The following is a 21237-nucleotide window of genomic DNA, read 5'->3' as shown; positions in this document are numbered from 1 at the left end:
CTATGAGGTTAGATTGGCACACACCTGTTTTCTAAAGGCTAACTTTTGTTTCCCTATTCTTCAATTTACATTTATTTTCCATAAAAGGTGACCTGTATGATTTTTTCTTTTTTTGTAGAGTAGATTTGTCTTAATCATTTTTAAATTGATTTAAAATTAAACTAACCAGTTCTTTGTCATTCATTGAATTTAGGAATGTTACACCAACCAGTCACTTATTTGGTAGAAAGCTTCATTAAATTCTTTCAAATGTTACAAAAAGCAGTTTCTGAAATCACAACATAAAGAAAGGTGGAAGTAATTTTATGAATAATTTAGCCTAAACATAGGTAAATATTATTTTGTTAATACTTTATTAATATTTTTCTTCATCCTATTACTTTTTCTTCACCCTATCACAGGTATACTTTAATTTAATATGGACATTTTAAGAACATCTACCTTTTGATCTTTTACAATAAACTTAAATTGAAACATTATCTTTACTAGTTTTACTTTACTTAGCTTTGATTTTACCACTAAAGTTACAGGGTTGAAACTTATCAAATCCATTATACAAGCTTAAACTATGGTGACAGTTTCTGGCCAGAATCAGTTTTTACTTTGATGAAACACATTGTTTTCTGCACTCCACAAACTTTAACATTCATTTATATGCCTATAAACTATTCTCTCTTTGTCCACTTCTTAACGGATAATAAGTATTAAAATAATAAAAGCAAAGAAAAAAATTGAGAAGTGAATTCTGTATTTTGCCAACATTTTCCCAAGTTTTTTTTTTTAAATGGAGGATATGTTTAATGGGCAAATTTATTTTAGTATTTTTCTTCTCAGAAATCTCAAATTTAATTTTATACAAATATGTCCATCAGATGTGTGTATTTAAATATGTGCATACTTAATGGCATAAAATGATGTCAAACTTAGGCATAATGATAATTTTAGAGTGTAAGTATCAAAAATGCATAGTTAGTAAGTGCTGGCTTTATGCATTTCTTAGATGATAACTACTGCTAAAATTGTGTCAGCGTAATAATTTGTATTTTGATCCATATTGCTTCAGTAACTCTCTTAATTACTGTGTTCTTTTGCAGTAAATCTTATACATTTAGTAGTAGCTTTAGCCATTGAATGTGTGATGCTGTTTGTTGACAAATAAGGACATTATTTCATTATATAAAATTCTACCTTCAAACTAAAGATTTTGTGTTGTTTGTCAATAAAAGTCATTTACAAACTCCTCTGTCTGGCTGTATTATTGATATGATTTCTAAACAGCATCTAATATGAACATTAATCTGCAAATGGCTATAATGCGAAAATATTTCTGACAAATCATAAAATGTCCTCCTCACAGTTACTCATCAGTGCCATATAAACAAACACATATTTGTAGCTGAAAACATCTGTTGTAAAGAAAATTTTAAGTCACTCAATCAAATGCAAATTTGGGATGTACCCTATTGTAATAAGTTTTTATTTCTTGTGAAGATAATAAAAAATGTGAAGACTAAAAGTGCTCATGGGGGTGATAACAATTTTTGTAAGCATCCTTTCTTTTCCTTGGAGTCTTCTTCATAGAGTAGTGGAAATATTGATCATAATACACCATGGTGTGAGAAGCTAATAACTTCATGTGGAGTCTTGAGTGAGAAAAACATGGTTCACTGATTAGTTTGAAAAGACTTACCTTAGCTTCAGGAGAATAGCAAATGTGTCCACAGATATATTCAGGTTTTCGACACCTCACTGCCTTGCAGAGCTCACCACTCTGGTCCTGCACTAACTTCTGAGTTTTAGGGCATGGATACCATGTTTTCCATAGGAGATCATATCCAAGAATGATGCCATTCGGCTTCCGTGGAGGCATCCAATCAATTTGAAGAGATCTGCAACAGGTAGAATAATCAATACTTCTGAAAAGACACTGCTTAACATTGATGTTATCAGTCTTAAGTAAAAAGTGGCAGCAATAGATACTTATATATATAATTATATATGTTTATATATGAAATCATATATTATCAAATCAAAATTATATTAGCTTTTGGAAGAATAACACATGGCATGAGGTGGTTTATCACTTAAGTTTCAAAGACAAGAAGCAAATACCACTATGGCTAATCAGAAAAATCAGAGCATTTTGTTTGGTAAGCAAAGATAAGACATACATGACTTGGTAAATGAGGTGACAATTAGAACATATGGCGACTTAATGCCTACTTCTAACCAGCTTCTCCTTTGCCTTACCTTACCTAGGAGTTGTGATGTGAACCATAACTGCTCAAAGATGCCACGGGAACACCATGATGGGATTCCTATGGAGATTCCTACGAAATTTTAGCTTTCTTGAAACAGCTGCCACCTTCTCCTTTCCTCTTTCTTTCTGCTAAACATGATGTCTACAACTTCAGCAATCATCTTTCAGTTATTTGAGAAAGGCCACAAGAATCACAAAGATGTCGCCAATATATTTGGCATTGTTGAACCAATGCGAACAACTATCCACAGCGAACTCTTGAACAAAATAAATTTGAACTGTGCAGATCCACTTACAGGTAGATTTTCTTCCACCTCTGCCACCTATGAGACAGCAAGGCCAACCCTTCCTCTTTCTTCTCCTACTTAGCTTACTCAATATAATGGTAATGAGGATGAAGACTTTTATGATGATCCACTTCCACTTAATTAATAGTAAACATATTTTCTCTTCCTTATGATTTTCTTAATGACATTTTCCTTTCTTTAGCTTACTTATGGTAGGAATATAGTATAAATATATATATACAAACTATGTTTTAATTAGTGTTTTATGTTATCAGTAAGGCTTCTGGTCAACAGTAGGCTATTAGTAGTTAAATTTTGGGACAGTCAAAAGTTATATGCAGATTTTTGACTGTGTGGGGATCAGCAGTCCTAACCCCTGCATCGTTCAAGAGTCAACTACATATCTAGAGCTATTTACTTAAGTATATTTTGTCAGGTGTGCTTTGTTACTTGTAGCCAAAATAAATGCCCAAATTGAGAAATTTTATAGTCACTAACTTATTTAAAATATACTTTGCTTAATTTTTTACTCACCTAAATAGATTCTTTTTTTTTCAATAACTCTTTAACTAACATGGTCAGATATGTTTTTTTGGTTAAAAATATAGAACTTAAAGATTTCCATAAGAAATATATTTAGATTATCATGTTCTTAAAGAAAGTGTTTGATTTTTAAAAAATTGAGTGATAATTTCAATTTAAACCCAAGTAGAAAGTTTTTATGAGAGGCAGGTTTGGTATACAATGAAGGTATAACATCTGATCAAAACTTTACTACATTTTCAATGATCTATTAATATTTCATTTGCTGTAGCAAATGAGGTCATAACATAAAGCTGTTCAGAGAGGAGACAACCCTGAATAAAATGATTTAGTCTTAGGTTAATGCTATAGAACTTAAATTCTGCACTTAGGTCTACTTGCCAGAAAAATACTGCCTAGACCACACATATATGCTATCTTTAGTAATTGCTTAACAATTTCTATAAGAAGACAGTAGTTAAAGTTTTTAATTAAGCCCCAGAGATTTGAACTTGACATATTCTTGCAGTGTAGCACAGCAAAGAAAACCTTTTTGTGAAACACAAGGTAAATATAAATATTATAATGATTTTTTGTTCTCATTGTTTTCAGAAAAATGGGTGAAACTCTGACATTCAAGAATAGTTATTTTTTTATGATTCTAGAATTTCTAGCCATAAAAATTAACTAATCACAAATATCGGTAGGGTACATTTTACATATAAAGCATTAGCATTCCCATATATACTTTGGAATAAAACAAGCACATACGAACTTTGTCTTTCTATTTCAAAAGTTAAACAATAAAAATCTCACAACTTATGTTGGATGCTTTCTTGCTACTGTGTAAAATAGCATTTCAACTATACCTTTCATTTTAAGGCAAAATATGTCTTTGCAGGCCAAATAACTGGACCCTATCAGAATTCCAAGTGACATCACAAGTAAACACATAGGAATTCAGTTAAGTCCAAACATTTATGTTAAAAAGCAGCAGTCAAGATAAACCTCAACATTTTAATAGACTGCTAAAAAAAGGAAAATTATTGTTTCAGTTTCGTGGGGGTACAAACATAACATATTCAGTAATAAAACTCTGTAGATAGAAATTAATGTCACCTATGAGAGAACAGTTTCATGGGTGACTTGTATCGCCACATTTATTACTCTAAAGTCTTTATCCAACTTTCAAAATTAATTCCACATTCTGCAGATACCTCTTTTGCATTCTCTGCATAATCAACTACAGAAAAGATTATATTTAAGTGACATTCAAGAGTTTGACTTATCCACAAAAGCTCATGAACTAGTAAAGTCTAGAAAATACCATGTAGAACACATTCCATGCCATTATAACTTCTCTTTCTTGTGCAGCATAACTGTTCAGTGAGACTGCCTGTATTTTCAGCGAGAACATGAACAGTTTGCTTTTGAGGATTTAATCAAGTACACGAAGGAAAATGATTAAGAAGAGTAGTGGGTTTAACATCTGTACATCTCTCATTAGAGACAACTGGAGAGACAATGAAAACTCCTTTGGTTGCTGTTCTGAAACTGAAAGGCATCTTTGAGAAATATGCATCGTTATTAACGGGATTAATAGTTTCATTGCTTTGATGTTTAAGAGTAAAATAGAAGGAACAGTCTTCAATCCCAGGAATAAATATTAAATATTGGAGAAAAAGAGCTGAAGATATTTTTGGGCACTCATGCATAAACATAAACAGATTGCAAATATTTGAATGAATGTGTTTTTGGTAAATTTGCTCATGAAATAGCTGTTATAGTTTTCTTAGATTTTAAAGCAATAGGGACTGAAATTTAAAATACCTTAATATAACTTCTGATAAAAGTCACCATGTCTGCACACATTTTTTTCTCTCTCAAATCTTTGGGTTACATTTTCTCATATTTTCTTGTTCCTTCATACACACACACACACACACACAGACACACACACACACCACATACACACAACATTGTGCATTATACATTGAAAGTCTCTAGCTTGAATTATCTTCCTCTGAAAGTAACAGGCTGTACTAGCAGTCAGTTAAATTACAGGTGGATTACAATCTTGGGGAAGGCTGGGGTTTAAAAAAATACTTTTTAATCAATACATAATAGATGTACATATTTCAGGGTACATGTGAGAATTTAATACATTCATATAATTTGTAAAGAGCAAATCAATGTAATTGGCATATCCATCACCTTAAATATTTGTCTTTTCTTTATGCTAACAACATGTAAATTATTCCTTTCTAGCTATTGTGAAATACGTAAAATATATTGTAAACTATAAATCACCTTACTGATCTATCAAATACTAGGTCTTATCTCTTCATTGAAACTGTAAATTCATACCCATTAATGAATCTATTCTTCACCCCCCTCTCCCCACGACCCTTTCAGGCCTCCAGTAATCACCAATCTACTCTTTATCTTCATAAGATTCACTTTTTTATCTTCCACATATGAAAGAGAACATGCAATGTTTGTCTTTCCATGCCTGACTTATTTCACTTAACATAATGACCTTCAGTTCCATCCACGTTGCTGTAAATAATAGGAGTTTGGTCTTATTTTATGGCTGAATAAGAGTCCATTGTGTATATGTACCATACTTTCTTTATCCATTCATTCATGGTGGGCACTTAGGTTGATTTCATATTTTGGTTATTGTGAATAGCACTGCAATAAACATGAGAGTACAGGAGTCTTTTCAATATATTGTTTTCCTTTCTTTTGGATATACACCCAGTAGTGAATTGCTGCATTATACAGTAGTTCTATTTTTAGTTTCATGAGGAATCCCCATACAATATTCTACAGTGGCTGTACAAATTTACATTCCCACCGACAGTGTAGATAGAGTTCCCCTTTCTCCACATCTTCACCAGCATCCATTATTTCCTGCTTTTTTATTTTATCAAAGCCATTTTATCTGGGGTGACATAATCATCATGGTTTTGAGTTGCAATTTTCTGATGATTAGTGATGTTGAACATTTTTTTCATATACTTGTTGGCCATTTGTATGTCTTCTGAATAGGCAATAGGCAATAGAAATGCCTATTCAGATCTTCTGCCAATTTTTATTCAGATTTTTTTTTTTTTTTGCTATTGAGTTGTTTAAGCTATTTATATATCCCAGTTATTAATTCATTGTCAGATAGATAGTTTGCAAGTATTTTCTCCCATTCTGTGGAATGTCTATTCACTTTGTTGATTGTTTCCTTTATTGTACAGAAGCTTTTTAGCTTGATGTAATCCCACTTTTCTGTTTTTGCTTCTCTTGCCAGTGTTTTTGAGATCTTACACAAATGTCTTTGCCTAGGTCATGTCTGGGAGTATCTCCCCAATGTTTTCTTCCATTAGTTTTACAGTTTCAAGTCTTAGACTTATGTCTTTAATCCATTTTGAGTTGATTCTTGAATGTGGTAAGAGATAGGGTCTAGTTTCATTCTTTCGCTTATGGATATCTAGTTTTCCCAGCACCATTGATTAAAAAGACTGTTTCCTCATGGCAAGTTCTTGGTGCCTTTGTTAAAAATGAGTTATCTGTAAATGCATAGATTTATATCTGGGTTCTCTGTTCTATTCAATTGGTTTATGTGTGTGTTTTTATGCCAATACCATGCTGATTTCATTTCTTTAGGTTTGTGCTATATTTTGAAGTAAGGTAGTGTAATGCCTCCAGCTTTGTCTTTTTTTACTCAGATTGCTTCAGCTATTCTTGGTGTTTTGTGGTTCCAGATACATTTTAGAAATATTTTTCTATTTCTGTGAAGAATGTAATTGGAATTTTGATAGGTATTCCATTGAATCTGTAAATTTCTTTGGGTAAAATTGTCATTTTAACAATATTAATTCTTCTAATCCAAGAGCATGGAATAGCTTTCCATTTATTTGTATCTTATTCAATTTCTTTCATCAGTATTTTATAGTTTTACTTGTACAGATATTTGACTCCTATAGTTAAATTGATTCCTAGGTATTTTATATTCTTTGTAGCTATTGTGAATGGGACTGCTTTCTTGATTTCTTTTCAGATTGCTCGCTGTTGGTATATATAACTGCTCGATTTTTGTATGTCGAGTTTGTATTCTGCAACTTTACTGAATTTGTTCATCCGTTCTAACAGGTTTTTTTTGGTGGAGACTTTAGGTTTTCTAATTATAAGAGGATGTCATCTGAGAACAAGGCTAATTTGACTCATCCCTTTCCAATTTGGATGCCCTCTATTTCTTCTCTTGACTAATTGCCTCACCAGGATTTCCAGTATTGTGTTGAGTAAAAGTGGAAGTGGGCATCCTTGTCTTGTTCCAGTTCTTAGAGGAAAGGCTTTCATTTTTTCCCAGTTCAGTACAATGTTAGCCATGGGTTTGTCATATATGGCTTTTATTTTGAGGTATGCACCTTCCATATCCAGTTTCTTGAGGGATTTTGTAATAAAGCCATGCTGAATTTTATCAAATGCTTTTTCAGCATCTATTGAAATGATCATATGGTCATTGTACTTGGTTCTGTTCATGTGATGTATCATGTTTATTGAGTTGCATATTTTGAACCATCCTTATACCTGGAATGAATCCCACTTGATCATAATAGATAATTTTTTAATGTGATGTTGAATTCTATTTGCTAGTATCATGTTGAGGATTTCTGCATCTGTGCTCATCAGTGAAATCAGACTGTAGTTTTCTTTTTTTTTGTTGTGTCCTTGTCTGGTTTTGATATCAGGGCAATGCTGGCCACATAGAATGGGTTTGAAAGTATTCCTTTCCCCCGTTTTTTTTTTTTTTGAATAGTTTGAATAAAATTTATATTAGTTCTTCTTTAAATATTTGATAGAATTCATCAGTGAAGTCATGATGTTCTGAGCTTTCCTCTGATGGGAGAATTTTTATCATGGCTTTAATCTCATTACTCATTACTGGTTCATTGAGTTTCTCTATTTCTTCATGGTTCAATCTTGGTACATTGTATTTGTCCAGAAATTAATTAATCCATTTATTCTAGAATATGCATATATATACACGTGTGTTTGTGTGTAGTTGTTTATAATACTTTCTAATGATTTGTTGTATTTCTGAGCTCTCAGCTGTTATATCTCCTTTTTTGCTTCTGATTTTTTTTGGGGGGGTCTTCTGTCTTTTTCTTATTTAATCTAGCTAAAGGTTTGTCCACTTTGTTTCTCTTTTCAAGAAACTAACTTTTATCATTTAATTGATTTTCTGTATTTTTTTAGTCTCAATTTCATTTACTTCTGCTTTGATCTTTATTATTTATTTCCTCCTACTAATTTTAGATTTGGTTTGTTCTTGTTTTTCTAATTCCCTGAGGTTCATCATTTAGATGTTTATTTGAAGTCTTTCTACTTTTTTGATATAGGTGTTTATTGATATGAACTCCCTACTTCGTAGTGCCTTTGCTTTCTTCCATAGATTTTGGCATGTTGTATTGCCATTTTCATTTTTTTGAGAAATATTAAAGTTTTCTTTACTTCTTCATTGACCCATTGGTAATTCAGGAGCATATTGTCTAATTTCCATGTGTTTGTGTATTCTCCAAATTTCGTCTCTTGTTATTGATTTCTAGTTTATCCCATTGTAGTCAGAAAAGATATTTGACATAATTTCTACTTTTTTGAACTTACTGAGTTTTGTGACATAAGACATGATCTATTTTGGAAAATATTCCATGTACCGATGAAAAAAATGTATATTCTGCAGCAGCTGGGTGAAATGTTCTGTAAGCGTCAGACCTATTTGGTCTAGTGTGTAGTTTAACTATGATGTTTCTTTGTTGAATTTTTGTCTGGATGAATTGTACATTACTGAGAGTGAGGTGTTGAATTTCCTGACTATTTTTGTATTGCAGTCTATCTTTCCTTTAGATATATTAATTTTTGCATCTGGAAGCTCTGATGTTGGGTCCATAGATATTTATAATTTTTATATTCGCTTGTTGAATTGATCCCTTTGTCCTGATACAGTGACCTTTGCCTGTTTTTACAGTCTGTGACTTTAGTTGTAGACTAAAACTTGTAGTTTTATCTATTTTATAAGTATAGCTACTTCTGTTCTTTTTTTGGTTTCCACTTGCATGGAATACTCCGTAACTTTGAGTCTACGTGTTTCTTCATAGGTGAAGTGGATTTCTCAACATATAGTTGGGTCTTATTCCTTAATTCATTCAGGTACTTTATGCCTATTAATTGGAGAATTGTATCCATTTGTATTCAGTGCTTTTAGTTTTCTGGTTGTGTTGCAACTTCTCTCTTCCTTTCTTACTGTCTTCCTTGTGGTTAAGTAGTTTTCTCTGGGAACATGTTTCAATTCATTGCTTTTTATTTTAGTGAATCTTTTATAAGGCTTACAAAAAACATAGATATAACAAGTTATTTTAAATAAATGACAACTTATCTTAGATCACAAATCAAAGAATAAAAACAAAGAAAAAATGAAAAAGCTCTAAAATTTAACTGTATTTCTCCACATTTTGACTTTATGCTGTCTCAATTTGTATATTTTTATGTTATCTATCTCTTAACAGGCTGCTGTGCCTACTATTGTTTTTGATAAACTTGTCTTTTGGGCTTCATCCTGAAGTGATGAGTGGATTGCATGCTGCAATTACCATATTAGAATATTCTGGGTTTGTCTGTATACTTATCAGTGGGTTTGCTTTCAAATGTTTTCTTTCTGTGCATTAGTTTTTTATTTCTTGCAGCTTGAAGAACTCCCTTTAATATTTCTTATAAGATGGGTCTCTTAGTGTTAAATTACCTCAGCTTTTATTTATCTGGGAAGGACTTCATTTCTCTTTCATATTTGAAGGATAGCTTTACTGTATACAGTATTTTTATATGGCACTTTTTTTTTTCTTTACTTTAGCACTTTGGAAATGTCATCCCACTTCCTCCTAGCTTGTATGGTTTCTGTTGAGAAGACTGTTGTAAAATTGAAGCTTTTAAATATGTTATTTGCTTCTTTTCTCTTGCTGCTTTTAGGATCCTCTCATTGTCACTGGCCTTTAAGAATTTGATTATTATATGCCTTGGAATAATCTTATTTTAATCAAATCTGGTCTTCCCTGACGTTTCTATATTTGGATATTTATCTATTTCTTACATTTTAGAAAGTTTTCTATTAGTCTTTCTTTTAAAAAGCTTTCTACCCTTTGCTGTTCAACTTCCTCTTGAACACCAATAATTTCTAGATTTGGTCTTTTCAGGTAGTTTTCTATGTATCTTATAGGTGATCTTCACTTGTTTTCATTCTTTTATCCCCACCTCTGTGTATTTTCAAATAGCCTGTCTCAAGTTTGTTGATGCTTTCCTCTGATCTATTTTGCTATTGAGAGCCTCTAATGAATTTTTCACTTCAGCAGATGTATTTCTCAGATCCAAGATTTCCTTTTCATTTTTTGAAACATTTTAATCTCTTTGTTAAATATTTTGAGAAATGTCTGAATTTATCTTATGTACTATCTTGGTAATCACTGAGTTTCCTTAAAACTGTTGATTTGAATTCTTGGTCATAGAGTTCAACTATCACCATCTTGTTAGGATCAGTCACTGTTCTTTGCTTTTGTCAGCTTGAGGAGATCCTGCTTCCCTGTTTAAAGAAACAGGTCGTATGTCTACAAACACACCATCATCCTGCATATTATCAAGGATATATATCTTTGAATTATTTTTAATTTCCTGAGTTTATTAAACATCAACTTTAGTACATTTTCTTTTGGAGCATCCTATCATATATTACTCTTCTCTCCATTTCTTATGCATGTATGTCTGTGTTTTTGCATTGAAAGATTAGTTATTTATTGTAGTTTTCTCTGTCTGGCTTGCTTTGGTTTTTCTTAGATATGTTTGCAGAGATTCTTTGTAATTTTTCTGTTTATTTTCTTTCATTTTGTTTTTTAATTCCCTGGGTCACTGCCTCCTTTTTGGCACTAGATGGTGCCTCAGGTCCAGGTTTGCCTTGTCTCTAGTAAATTATCAGAATACCACCTTTCCCAAATAGGGGAGGTTCCAACGGGGATATCCTGGTAGCATGAGGGGGCTGGGTGAGGTTTGGTATCCAGGAAACCTGTGGAGCAAAACTACTAAAGTGTGGTGCTGCTGAACAGCCACTCTGATTTGGCATCTCATTTTACTGAGTTACAGAGCAGAATTTCCAGGGCTGGTGATGGTAGTCCCATCTCCCCATGTTGTCTCTGGATGTCCTCACAGAGATAGATCCCTTTGAGCACTCCTGATGCTTCCTGTGGGTTGAGGCAGGTAAAGATCTCCTGCCAGGTAACCTAAGATGGTCGGGAAACTTTCCACTGCAATCGCAATTTTCCAGTGCAGAAATCAAGGGTCAGAGAAATATTTTCCACAATTGCCGTGTGGAATATATTGAGAGGATGGGCGTTGAGGATACTTAAGTCCAAATTTCTTACCATCTGCTTAGAGATTTTCACTTCTCTGTGACTGTGGGAACTGTCTTTTCCTCATATTTGAGTTCTGGGATATTGCTGTGATAATCTCAGTTATGCACATTTGTTTCTGTTTTCTGTGGAGAGGAGTGAAGCCAACTTGCTTCTACGTCATCATTTTGGAACTAGAAGTTCTTTACACATATTTTCCTACATGAATTCATCAAGTGTTCAGAATTCTAGTTGGAGTTATTTCTTTTTAATTATGTCATATTGTCAATAGAATTACTATTCTATTACTGTTACTACTATGTACTATTGTAGCCACCCCCACAGTTGTCATCACTTTCTTCTTTATTTATTTTTAGAGATGGGATCTTGCTATATTACTCAGGCTGGACTCAAACTCCTGGGCTCAAGCAATGCTCCTGACTCAGCCTCCCAAGTAGTTAGAATTACAAGTGCATTTCACTCTCCCCAGGTCTCATCACTTCCAATTGTCCCTTGAAGTACAAAATACCATTGAAGCTACAAAGGAGTGTAGGGAAAATAATTTACTATCACTTACTTTTATACAGGTGAATATCAAAATGATGCAATCAGATCAAATTTTTATGAAGATTCAGGATTCACATTACTATTCTTTAAAATTTCATTCTAATATTTTCTCCCAATTTTTTCAAAACATTTTTGTTTGACCAGAGAAAAGAAATCTTCATTGACTCTAAGATATTAACCTAAATTGTTATGGATTAAATAGCTGTAGATTCTCTGATTATGTTTACACAGGCCTTTTTTCTAATCAATATGGTCATTTTTGTCAATCATTTATGTAACACTCAAGTTCTCCAATATTATTCCAGATCATGGTTATCAAAAATGATCAGAACACTTAACAAAGACTAAATAAATGTAATATGACAAATTTGATTCTTTGCTTTCAAGTCAAGTCATTGGATATTTAATTATCCTACTGAGATGTTTATTATAAATTGTAGTAGGTAAAAAATCAAAATGCAAAACCCATGTTCTTTTAATAAAAAGGGACACACATTTCCTTCCTTTTGTCCCTGGAGGAAATTGTGGTGAGGAGATCTTGGGACAGCTTGACAGGGAACTCTTAATTTTGGCAGTCTATATAAGCATAGAAAATAAAGCTTGCTCCTCAGAGAATTATGGTGGCAGAAATTAGCCAGAGCAGTTCTGCAATGAAAGGTTAAGCCTAGAATACCAAAATATCAATCTATAGCATGGCATAGATGGATGAGTTTCTCAAGAACCAAGTGAATGCCTTGCAAGATGGCTAGGCTTGAGCTACCTTGAAGGTACATTGTCCAGGACAGTGGCCTTCTGGCATGAGGAGACTACAGCAGGAAGAGTCTTTGGAATGTTCTGCTCTTTTGGCACCACAAGTGATCAGCTATAAAGGGCAACACTTGTGTGAGGGAATTTGGCTATTCAAAGATTCTCAGGAGGACCTCTCAAGGAAAACATACAGTTGCTCAATAAAGCATCGTTTGCCAATGGAGAGCTGTGATTGTCAACCAGTGATGGCAGTGAAATAATAATATTGAGAGGGAACATATTTGGATAAAATGGAATAGAGAAGAAAGAGTAAGGGGAAGGAAAAGAGCAAGCTACAATTAGGCCTGAGCTTTAGAAATGATAGAAGCTTTGAAGTAGATGCGAGGCTAAAATTTTGATGGTGATGGAATGGACTTTTTAATACTTGATCATGAATCTTAATTATCAAAGTAAGACTCATAATTAAAAATAATTGGAAAGCCATAAGATGTTTCTGAGGGGTATTTGAGAATTGAGGGAAGGATAGCCAAAACAGTGTAGTTAAGAGAGTAAGTAGCAGGTAAAAAGTAAAGAATATTTTTTTCTCTTTGTATCTAATTGGATTAAGACAGCTCCATAAAGTGGTTATATAAACTTAAACGATGAAAACATGAACAAGGGTGGTAGTGGTGGAAATGGAGAAGAGTAACATATATGAGAAGATGCTCCAAAAGAAAATGTACTAAAATCAATGTTTAATAAACTCAGGGGATTAAAAATACTTCAAAGATATAGGTCCTTGATAATATGCAGGACGGTGGTGCATTTGCAGAAGTGGGTGTTGGAAAAGATGATGAGTCAGATAAGAATTAACTTTTGAGGCTCATGGTTATGGAAGTGTTGGGTGAATATAATGACATAAAATCAATAGGCAAGTGGATATGTGGGATTAGAGTTTAAGGAGAAAACAGGGCCAGGGATCTTTGAGACATCAGTATGGCCTAAAATTGCAAGACTGTTTGAACTACCTGAGCAAGATAGGGAGTCTTTTTCCTGAGGACACCCAGAATTCATAAATAGGTTTTTAATGGAACCACTAAAAACAAAACAAAACAATGAATGTTCAGAGAATCAGGGACAAAGTGGCAGTTGAGGGCTAAAGTGAATTAGGAGGAAGAACTGGATTTTGCTGAAAGGCACTCAAAGGCTACTTCAGCGGCCGAGTTGCTTCTATGGGAGCTACAAGAGGTAAGGAAGTTAGGAGGAGTTTGGGAAGAAGAGGGAGGTAAGGAAATGAAAATAGTGATAGCAGAGCCACAAGAATAAGCCCAGTATTCCCTCTTCTATATATTCTATCTATCCTGTTTACATTCTATATATTCTGACTCTATTCTATTAAGGTCTCCTTAAACAGAATGTGATAATCGGAACTCATGGCCATCAAATGACTAGTATTTCCAAAAAGCCATGGTCCATAAGGCTATTGATTGGATCTGTACAAATTGCACTAAGTGTACTCCAAATTCCCTCTTTCAAGGTTCTACCCATATCCTTTAAATATTTAAGCAGACAATTTTAGTCCATATTAAAAATAGTCTACAACTGCCCATATTGGTAAGTGAGTTTGGTATACAGGTGAAAAAAAGTGATTTGATATTCTGTACCCTTCAGCCCAACACTCTGCCTTCTAAAGCAACAAACAGAAAAGTGGCTTTAATTTCTTCTTTTAATGTTAAATAATTAAATTAAATTTAAAATATTAATTTTTTCTTTTAATTTTACAAAACTGTAAAATGATTACTTCAGTTGAAGCAATCATTCACTGAGAAAAGTCAGGCAGAAAAAATCAAGGATAGAAGAGATTCCTTGATATCTAATGTCATAGCATAGAAGTATATCATAGCATGCCTTAAAAAAGTTAGTGAGGAAAAAAGGAGAATCCTCTCTCTCCACAAGCTCTGACCTCTTGAGCCATACTTAACTCCACATTAAGTAATTAAAAAATATAGGGGAATGCTGGGCGCTGTGTGGCTCACATCTGTAATACCAGTAATTTGGGAGGCCAAGGCGAGAGGATGACTTGAACCCAAGAGTTCAAAAGACCAGCTTGGGCAACACAGTGAGATCCTGTCTCTACAAAAGAATTTTTAAAATATATTAGCTGGGTGTGGTGGCACATGACTATTGTCCCAGCTACTCAGCAGGCTGAGGTAGGATTGCTTGAGCCTGGAAGGTCAAGGCTGCAGTGAGCTTCATTCCAGCTTGGGTGACAGAACAAGATCCCGCCTCAACAACAACAACAAAGGAAAAAACTATACGGAGATTCATTAATGATGATAGTGGTTTAGCATTAATTTAGAGACATCTAACCTATGCTGCGATCAGAAAGATTTCTGGAAAGTTGGTGTGTAAAAATAGCATTGATCTCATTCAGCATCTAGATGCAAATCTTAAAACAATTACTTGTGAGTGCTACAAAGACCTTATACTTCACACTCCTCATCAATAACACATTCCCAAACTGATTTGGATGTGAAAAAACTGCCATGGTTCCAATTAAAGACATTAAAATCTGAGTTGTCTCTCTACTTTCCCTTGAGCCATGCCTGGAAATGATGCATTTTGGAATACTAGCAGTAATGTAATAAAACATCTTTCTTATTTGTGTTATTTTCTTAGTTTATCCATTTATGGGGAATAAATAACTAAACGTCATAGTCAGCCCAGTACCCAGTGAAGCTGTCAGCTGCAGTGTTTGTCATATTTCAATCAAAGCCAGACCCAGCCAGTTATCTTCATCCAGCTCAGTCTCTACATTCTCGAGGACCAGAATTAATGAATTAGCTATTGATTAAATTCCACTCTAGCAAATCCACCAAGACAAATAAATGAACTACTCAGGGCACGTGTAGGCCATGGCCAGACATGTCCGGGCTATCGATCTGTAGTTAGTATTCTTTTGGGATATAGAAGGAGCTGATGATAATATGACAAGTATGGAAAATGCAGTGTAGAAACAGAGCTTGTTTCTGAAGCAGCAGCTTATAAAACGAGAAGGGTCCATTTGATCCTTCCATATTTGTGTGCTATGGCATCTTTGGTTTATATATAAGAGGAAAAATATGCATAAGAGCTTGTACTGCTGAAGATGTAGTCAAAAACAAGGCATAAATTAAGGCCAAAGATGAAGATGAGTCGGTACACTCCACACATATAATCAAACAGGCTGGTATGCTATCCGTATGTTATTAAAATATATGAAAGTTAAATTTTACTGACTTCTGAATTTCACCAAAAATAAACAAAGAATCTAATAAATTTATGGCTTCTTAGAAACCAAATCATTTTAAAAGCTGGAGAAGTAGACCCCATCTGCTGATGTTTTTCTGGAAGGATTTCACATTTCATTTTGCATGTTGCTAATATAAAAGATTTTTTAAAACCAAAGTAGAAACATAACTAACAAATACACATTGCCAGAAGTATAACGAAATTAAACAAACAATATCATGCGCACGGGAGGCTAACTGCTTTGGTGTTGGTATAATTTTGATTAATGGCTTGGCAGCCTATACTTGCTCATTAGAATCTTGCCTTTGGAAAATGTTACTCTGCTACTATGGATCATTTTAAGAAAGGAAAGATTTTACATGCCAATATTTGGTTATGAACGATTTATATCAAATTTTTGTTAGGCTTCTGACGGGGGGCGGGGAGGGGAAGGAAAGCTGCCAAAGGCATTGGAAGAAAGAAAACTGTGGTGGAAGGGGACTTCCCATGCAGGCCAATATGGAATAAGCCCATTACAGCTTCTCTCTCCCACTGATTACAACTCAAAATCTGCACAAATTATGAAAAGTAACTATCTGAGGACTCTGAAAAGTTAACAATTGCAGGCTGATCAGGAGGGGAGCCAAAACTTTAAGAATGAATGTTACGGCCGGGCCGGGCGTAGGGGCTCACGCCTGTAATCCCAGCACTTTGGGAGGCCGAGGCAGGTGGATCACGAGATGAGGAGATTGAGACCATCCTGGTTAACATGGTGAAACCCCGTCTCTACTAAAAATATGAAAAAATTAGCCAGGCATGGTGGTGGGCACCTGTAATCCCAGCTACTCGGGAGGCTGAGGCAGGAGAATGGCGTGAACCCAGGAGGCGGAGCTTGCAGTGAGCCGAGATCACGCCATTGCACTCCAGCCTGGGCAACAGAGCAAGGCTCCATCTCAAAAAAATAATAATAGTAATAAAAAAATAAATAAACAAATAAAAATTAAAAATTAAAAAAAAAAAAGAATGAATGTTACAGGGTGAGTTTCCCATTTTTTCTCCCCCTCCTTTACTTCCCATCTTTTAACGCAAGGGCCCTACCAGTGTGAAAGTGTGAACTAAGCAAGCAAAACCCTAGAGAAAGTAAGTTTTTTTCCAACTAGAGTATCTACAACAAAAAAGCCTTGCAAGCCAGAGAGTGTAGGGAAAACTCCCATTTTTGTTTTGTTTTGTTTTGTTTTCTCTTCTTTGTTCTGGGCCCTGCTCTGAGAATGATTAGAGTCAAGGAGCCGCACTGCAGCAGCTGTGGCCAAATTGGAATCTAAAGCCCCAAGGGGGAAAAAAATCTTTCAGTCCAGAAAAATCAAGAAATGGGGCCTCTATAGTCCAAAGAATGTGGGAGAAGTCCTTGTTATTTTTTTTTCTCTAATTTCTCCTACCTCATTGCTTAAGAACAACTCTAGTTATGCAAACCTGGAGGCAGGCTGGGAGGCAAACATTTCAAAAGAAATCATATCATTCTAGCCAAAAATCCAGGAAAGGAAGTCCAAAGGAGCTGGAAAGATGGGGGACATTTCAGAGAGAAGAAAGCTAGAAGTTAATTTTATGAATGAACCAACACAAGTCCTGACTGAACTCTAAGCTGCACATTTATGGTTGCCTCACACACATAGGCTATGCAAGCTGACAGCGAGGACTTCGAGATCTGAACTATTACATAATTCCGCAGTCAAATTCCAAATTAGCCATTGTGCAGACACAGAGTAGTAAAGCAAAGTTCATAGCTTTGCTATGTTACTTTATGAAAAAATAGGAACTGACTGTAGTCACTGGCAAAGGAAAACAGAATTTGGAGTCTGAAGCTAACCAGTTGGTAATCTGCTGAAAAAAGTAAACAAGAACTCTAACTTTCTTCAAAGGATTTTAACAGGAGTCAGATTTTTATAACCTAATATTCAAAATGTGAAGAAATCAGTCTAAAAATCACCCAGAATTACACTAAGCAATCGAAAGCTGGAGTGACTATATTAATATTAGACAAAATAAACTTAGGAACAAGGAAATTATCAGGAAGTAAAAGGGCTTATCACATAATGATAAAAGGGCCAGTTTATCAAGACATAACAATCCTAAACATGTATGCACTTAATAGCAAAACGTCAAAATACATGAAAGAAAGACTAATAGATCTGAAGAAGAAATACATAAACCCACAGTTATATTTGGAGACTTCAACACTATTCTCACAATAACTGATAAAACAAGGAGGCAGAAAATCAGTAAGTATATAGATGATCTGAACACCACTATCACTCAACTTGAACTAATTGACATTTACAAAACACTCTATCTGACAACAGCAGGCTGTATCTTCTCCTAAAGTGCATATACATTCACTAAGATAGATAATATTCTGAGCCCTGAAAAAACTGTAACTAATTTAAAAGAACTGAAATTCTAAAATTACGTTCCTAGATCATAATTAAATTCAACTGGAAACCCAGATAGAAACATATCTGAAAAATCCCCAAATACTTGGAAAATAAACAATCCCCTTGTAAATAATCCATGGGTTAAAGAAGTCTCAAGAGAAATTAAAATATATTTTGAACAAATGAAACGAAATGCAACATTTCAAAATTTGTGAGCTTTACACCGAAGCAGGATGGAGAGGAAAAAAGAAAGGTCTCAAATCAATAATGAAAGTTTTCATCTTTAAGAAACTAGAGAAGGAATAGCAAAGCAAAAGGGAAAAAAATAGCAGAAATCACTGAAATGGAAAATAGAAAATAATATAGATGATATAGAAAATATAGAAATAAAACCAAAAATGCTTCTTTGAAAAGATCTACAAAATTGATAAACCTCTAGGCTGACTAGAAAAACAGAGGGCACTTACTGCCAATATCAGAAATGAAAGAGTGTAAATCAGTTCCAACAAATTGTTGTTTGCAGTACAAACATACTACAAACAACTTCCTGCTTATAAATTTGACAAATTTGATTAAATTAACTAATTTTCTGCACCCACAAGATGACAAAACTCACTGGAGAATAAATCGCCAAAATATCATACGTTATTAAGGGAACTGAATTCTGAGTTAAAAAACCTTCCATCAAAGAAAAACTCCAGGCAAATATGGGTTTCACCAGTGAATTTTACCAAGATTTAAGAAATAATAACATTTTTATACAATCTCTTCCACAAAACAGAAAAGAAGGAAATGCTTCCCAAGTTAGTATGAGACCAGAAATTACCATGATACCCAATCCAGGCAAAGGTATTACAAGAAAATCAAACACAGCCCAATATATTTTATGAACACAGATGAACATTTTCTACAAGATAATAGTATATTGCATCCCCCAATATATAAAGAAGAAAATATATCACAACCAAATTGTGGTTATCCAGAGAATACAGGCTAGTTCAATAATTTAAAATCAGTAAATATAATTGATTATAGTACAAATTTAAAATGTCAAAAAAAGTTTGACAAAATTCCATGTCCATTTATAACAAAAACTGTCAGCAAATTAAAAGGTAAGTTCTTCAACCTGATAAAAGGCATTGCCAAAAATTTCATACATAACATCACATCTAAGGGTAAAATACTGAAAGTTTTCTTTCAAAGATTGGGAACAAATCAAGGATGTGCTCTTATTACATTATTAAACTATCCAGTGCAATAAGGCAGGAAAAAGAAATAAAAGACGTACTGATTGGAAAGGAAAAAAATAAGCAGTTTCTCTTTGCAGAAGATCTATATAGACTAGGGAATTACAAAAAACTCTTAAAACTTATAAGGAGTCTAGCAAGGTTGCTGGATGTAAGCTCACTATTCCAAAATTAATTGTGTTTCTACACACTGGAAACTAACAATTGGATTTAAATTTGTTCTAAAGAAACATTAATAATGGCACCCCCCAAATAAATAATTAGGTATAAATTTAATAAAATATGTTCAGTATTTGCATACTGGATTATACAAATCACTGATAAAATAAAGGAGAGAGGATGCAAATAAATGAGCAACAGTGTGTTCATGAACCAGAGCATTTGATATTGTTAAGATGTCAATTCTCTACCAATTGATCCACAAATTCAATGCAATTCTAATCTAAATCACATGTTTTATAGATATCAGTGACCTGTTTCTGAAATGTATATGGACAGGCAAAGTAGTGAGAAAGGCCAAAATGATTTTTATAAAGGTCAAAGTTGGAGGACTAATACAATGTGATTTGACAGCTTACTGTAGGGCTACAGTAATCAAGATTGTGCGATATTGGTATAGGCATACATATTGATAAACTGAACTTAAAAGAGTCCAAAACTGGCCTACAAAACATGTTTAAATTGATTTTTGACAAAAATCTAAAAATATTGGATAAAGAAAAGATAATCTTTCCAAAAATTTTGCTGAAACTATTAAATACTTACATGCCAAAAAATTAACCTTGACCCATGCCTCAGTGTGTACAAAAATTAATACAAAACCAATCGTAGATATAAATTCAACATGTAAACATATAAATGTTTTAGGAAATAGACAAGAGAAAGTCTCTGTGACCTTGACTCAGGTAGAGTTCTTAGATAAAATACCAGATGCACAAACCATAAAGGAAAAAGTAACAAATCTAACTCTTGAAATTTAAAACTCTTTCTCTTAAAAACACACAAATAAGATAATTGAAGACAAATCATAGGGTAGAGAAAAAATATTTGTAAATCACATATGTGACAAAAAACTCAAATCCAAAATATATTTTAAAAATTCTCAAAACTCAGAAAATAAGAAAACAAAGAATCTAATTAACAAATTAGCAAAAAATTTGGAGATGCCATTTCCCAGAGTAAGCAAATGCCAAAGTGCATGCAAAAAACAATTGCAAAGCTTATCAGTATCATTAGTCATCAGGGAAAATGTAACTTAAGACCATAATAACACACAACTAAACATCTATTAAATGACTATTTAAAAAATAAGAGGAAAACACCTCATATTATCTCAAGTTCTAGAAAAATGTAGAGAAACTTGAGCTCTCATACAATGCTAGTAGGAATGAAAGATGTTACAGTCACTTTGTAAATCAGTCTAGCAGTTTCTTTGTGACTCAGCCATCCAACTCCTGGGTATTTGCCCAAATGAAATGAAAATATATATTTACACAAAAACCTGTA

General features: G+C 33.7%; 1 protein-coding gene across 1 annotated transcript in view; it reads right to left on the bottom strand.

Moving 5' to 3' along the window:
* USH2A (usherin) overlaps positions 1-21237 on the bottom strand; it is a 785943-nt gene that overhangs the window by 184804 nt on the left and 579902 nt on the right. The window contains exon 47 of the mRNA XM_007988447.3: positions 1691-1889. Within this exon, the coding sequence (XP_007986638.3) occupies positions 1691-1889 (199 nt within the window). The remainder of the gene's footprint in view (positions 1-1690; positions 1890-21237) is intronic.

The sequence above is a fragment of the Chlorocebus sabaeus genome, chromosome 25 (genome assembly GCF_047675955.1).
Source record: "Chlorocebus sabaeus isolate Y175 chromosome 25, mChlSab1.0.hap1, whole genome shotgun sequence".
NCBI lineage: Eukaryota > Metazoa > Chordata > Mammalia > Primates > Cercopithecidae > Chlorocebus > Chlorocebus sabaeus.
Note: the sequence above shows the minus strand (reverse complement) of the source record. Positions and strands in the feature narration are given on the sequence as shown.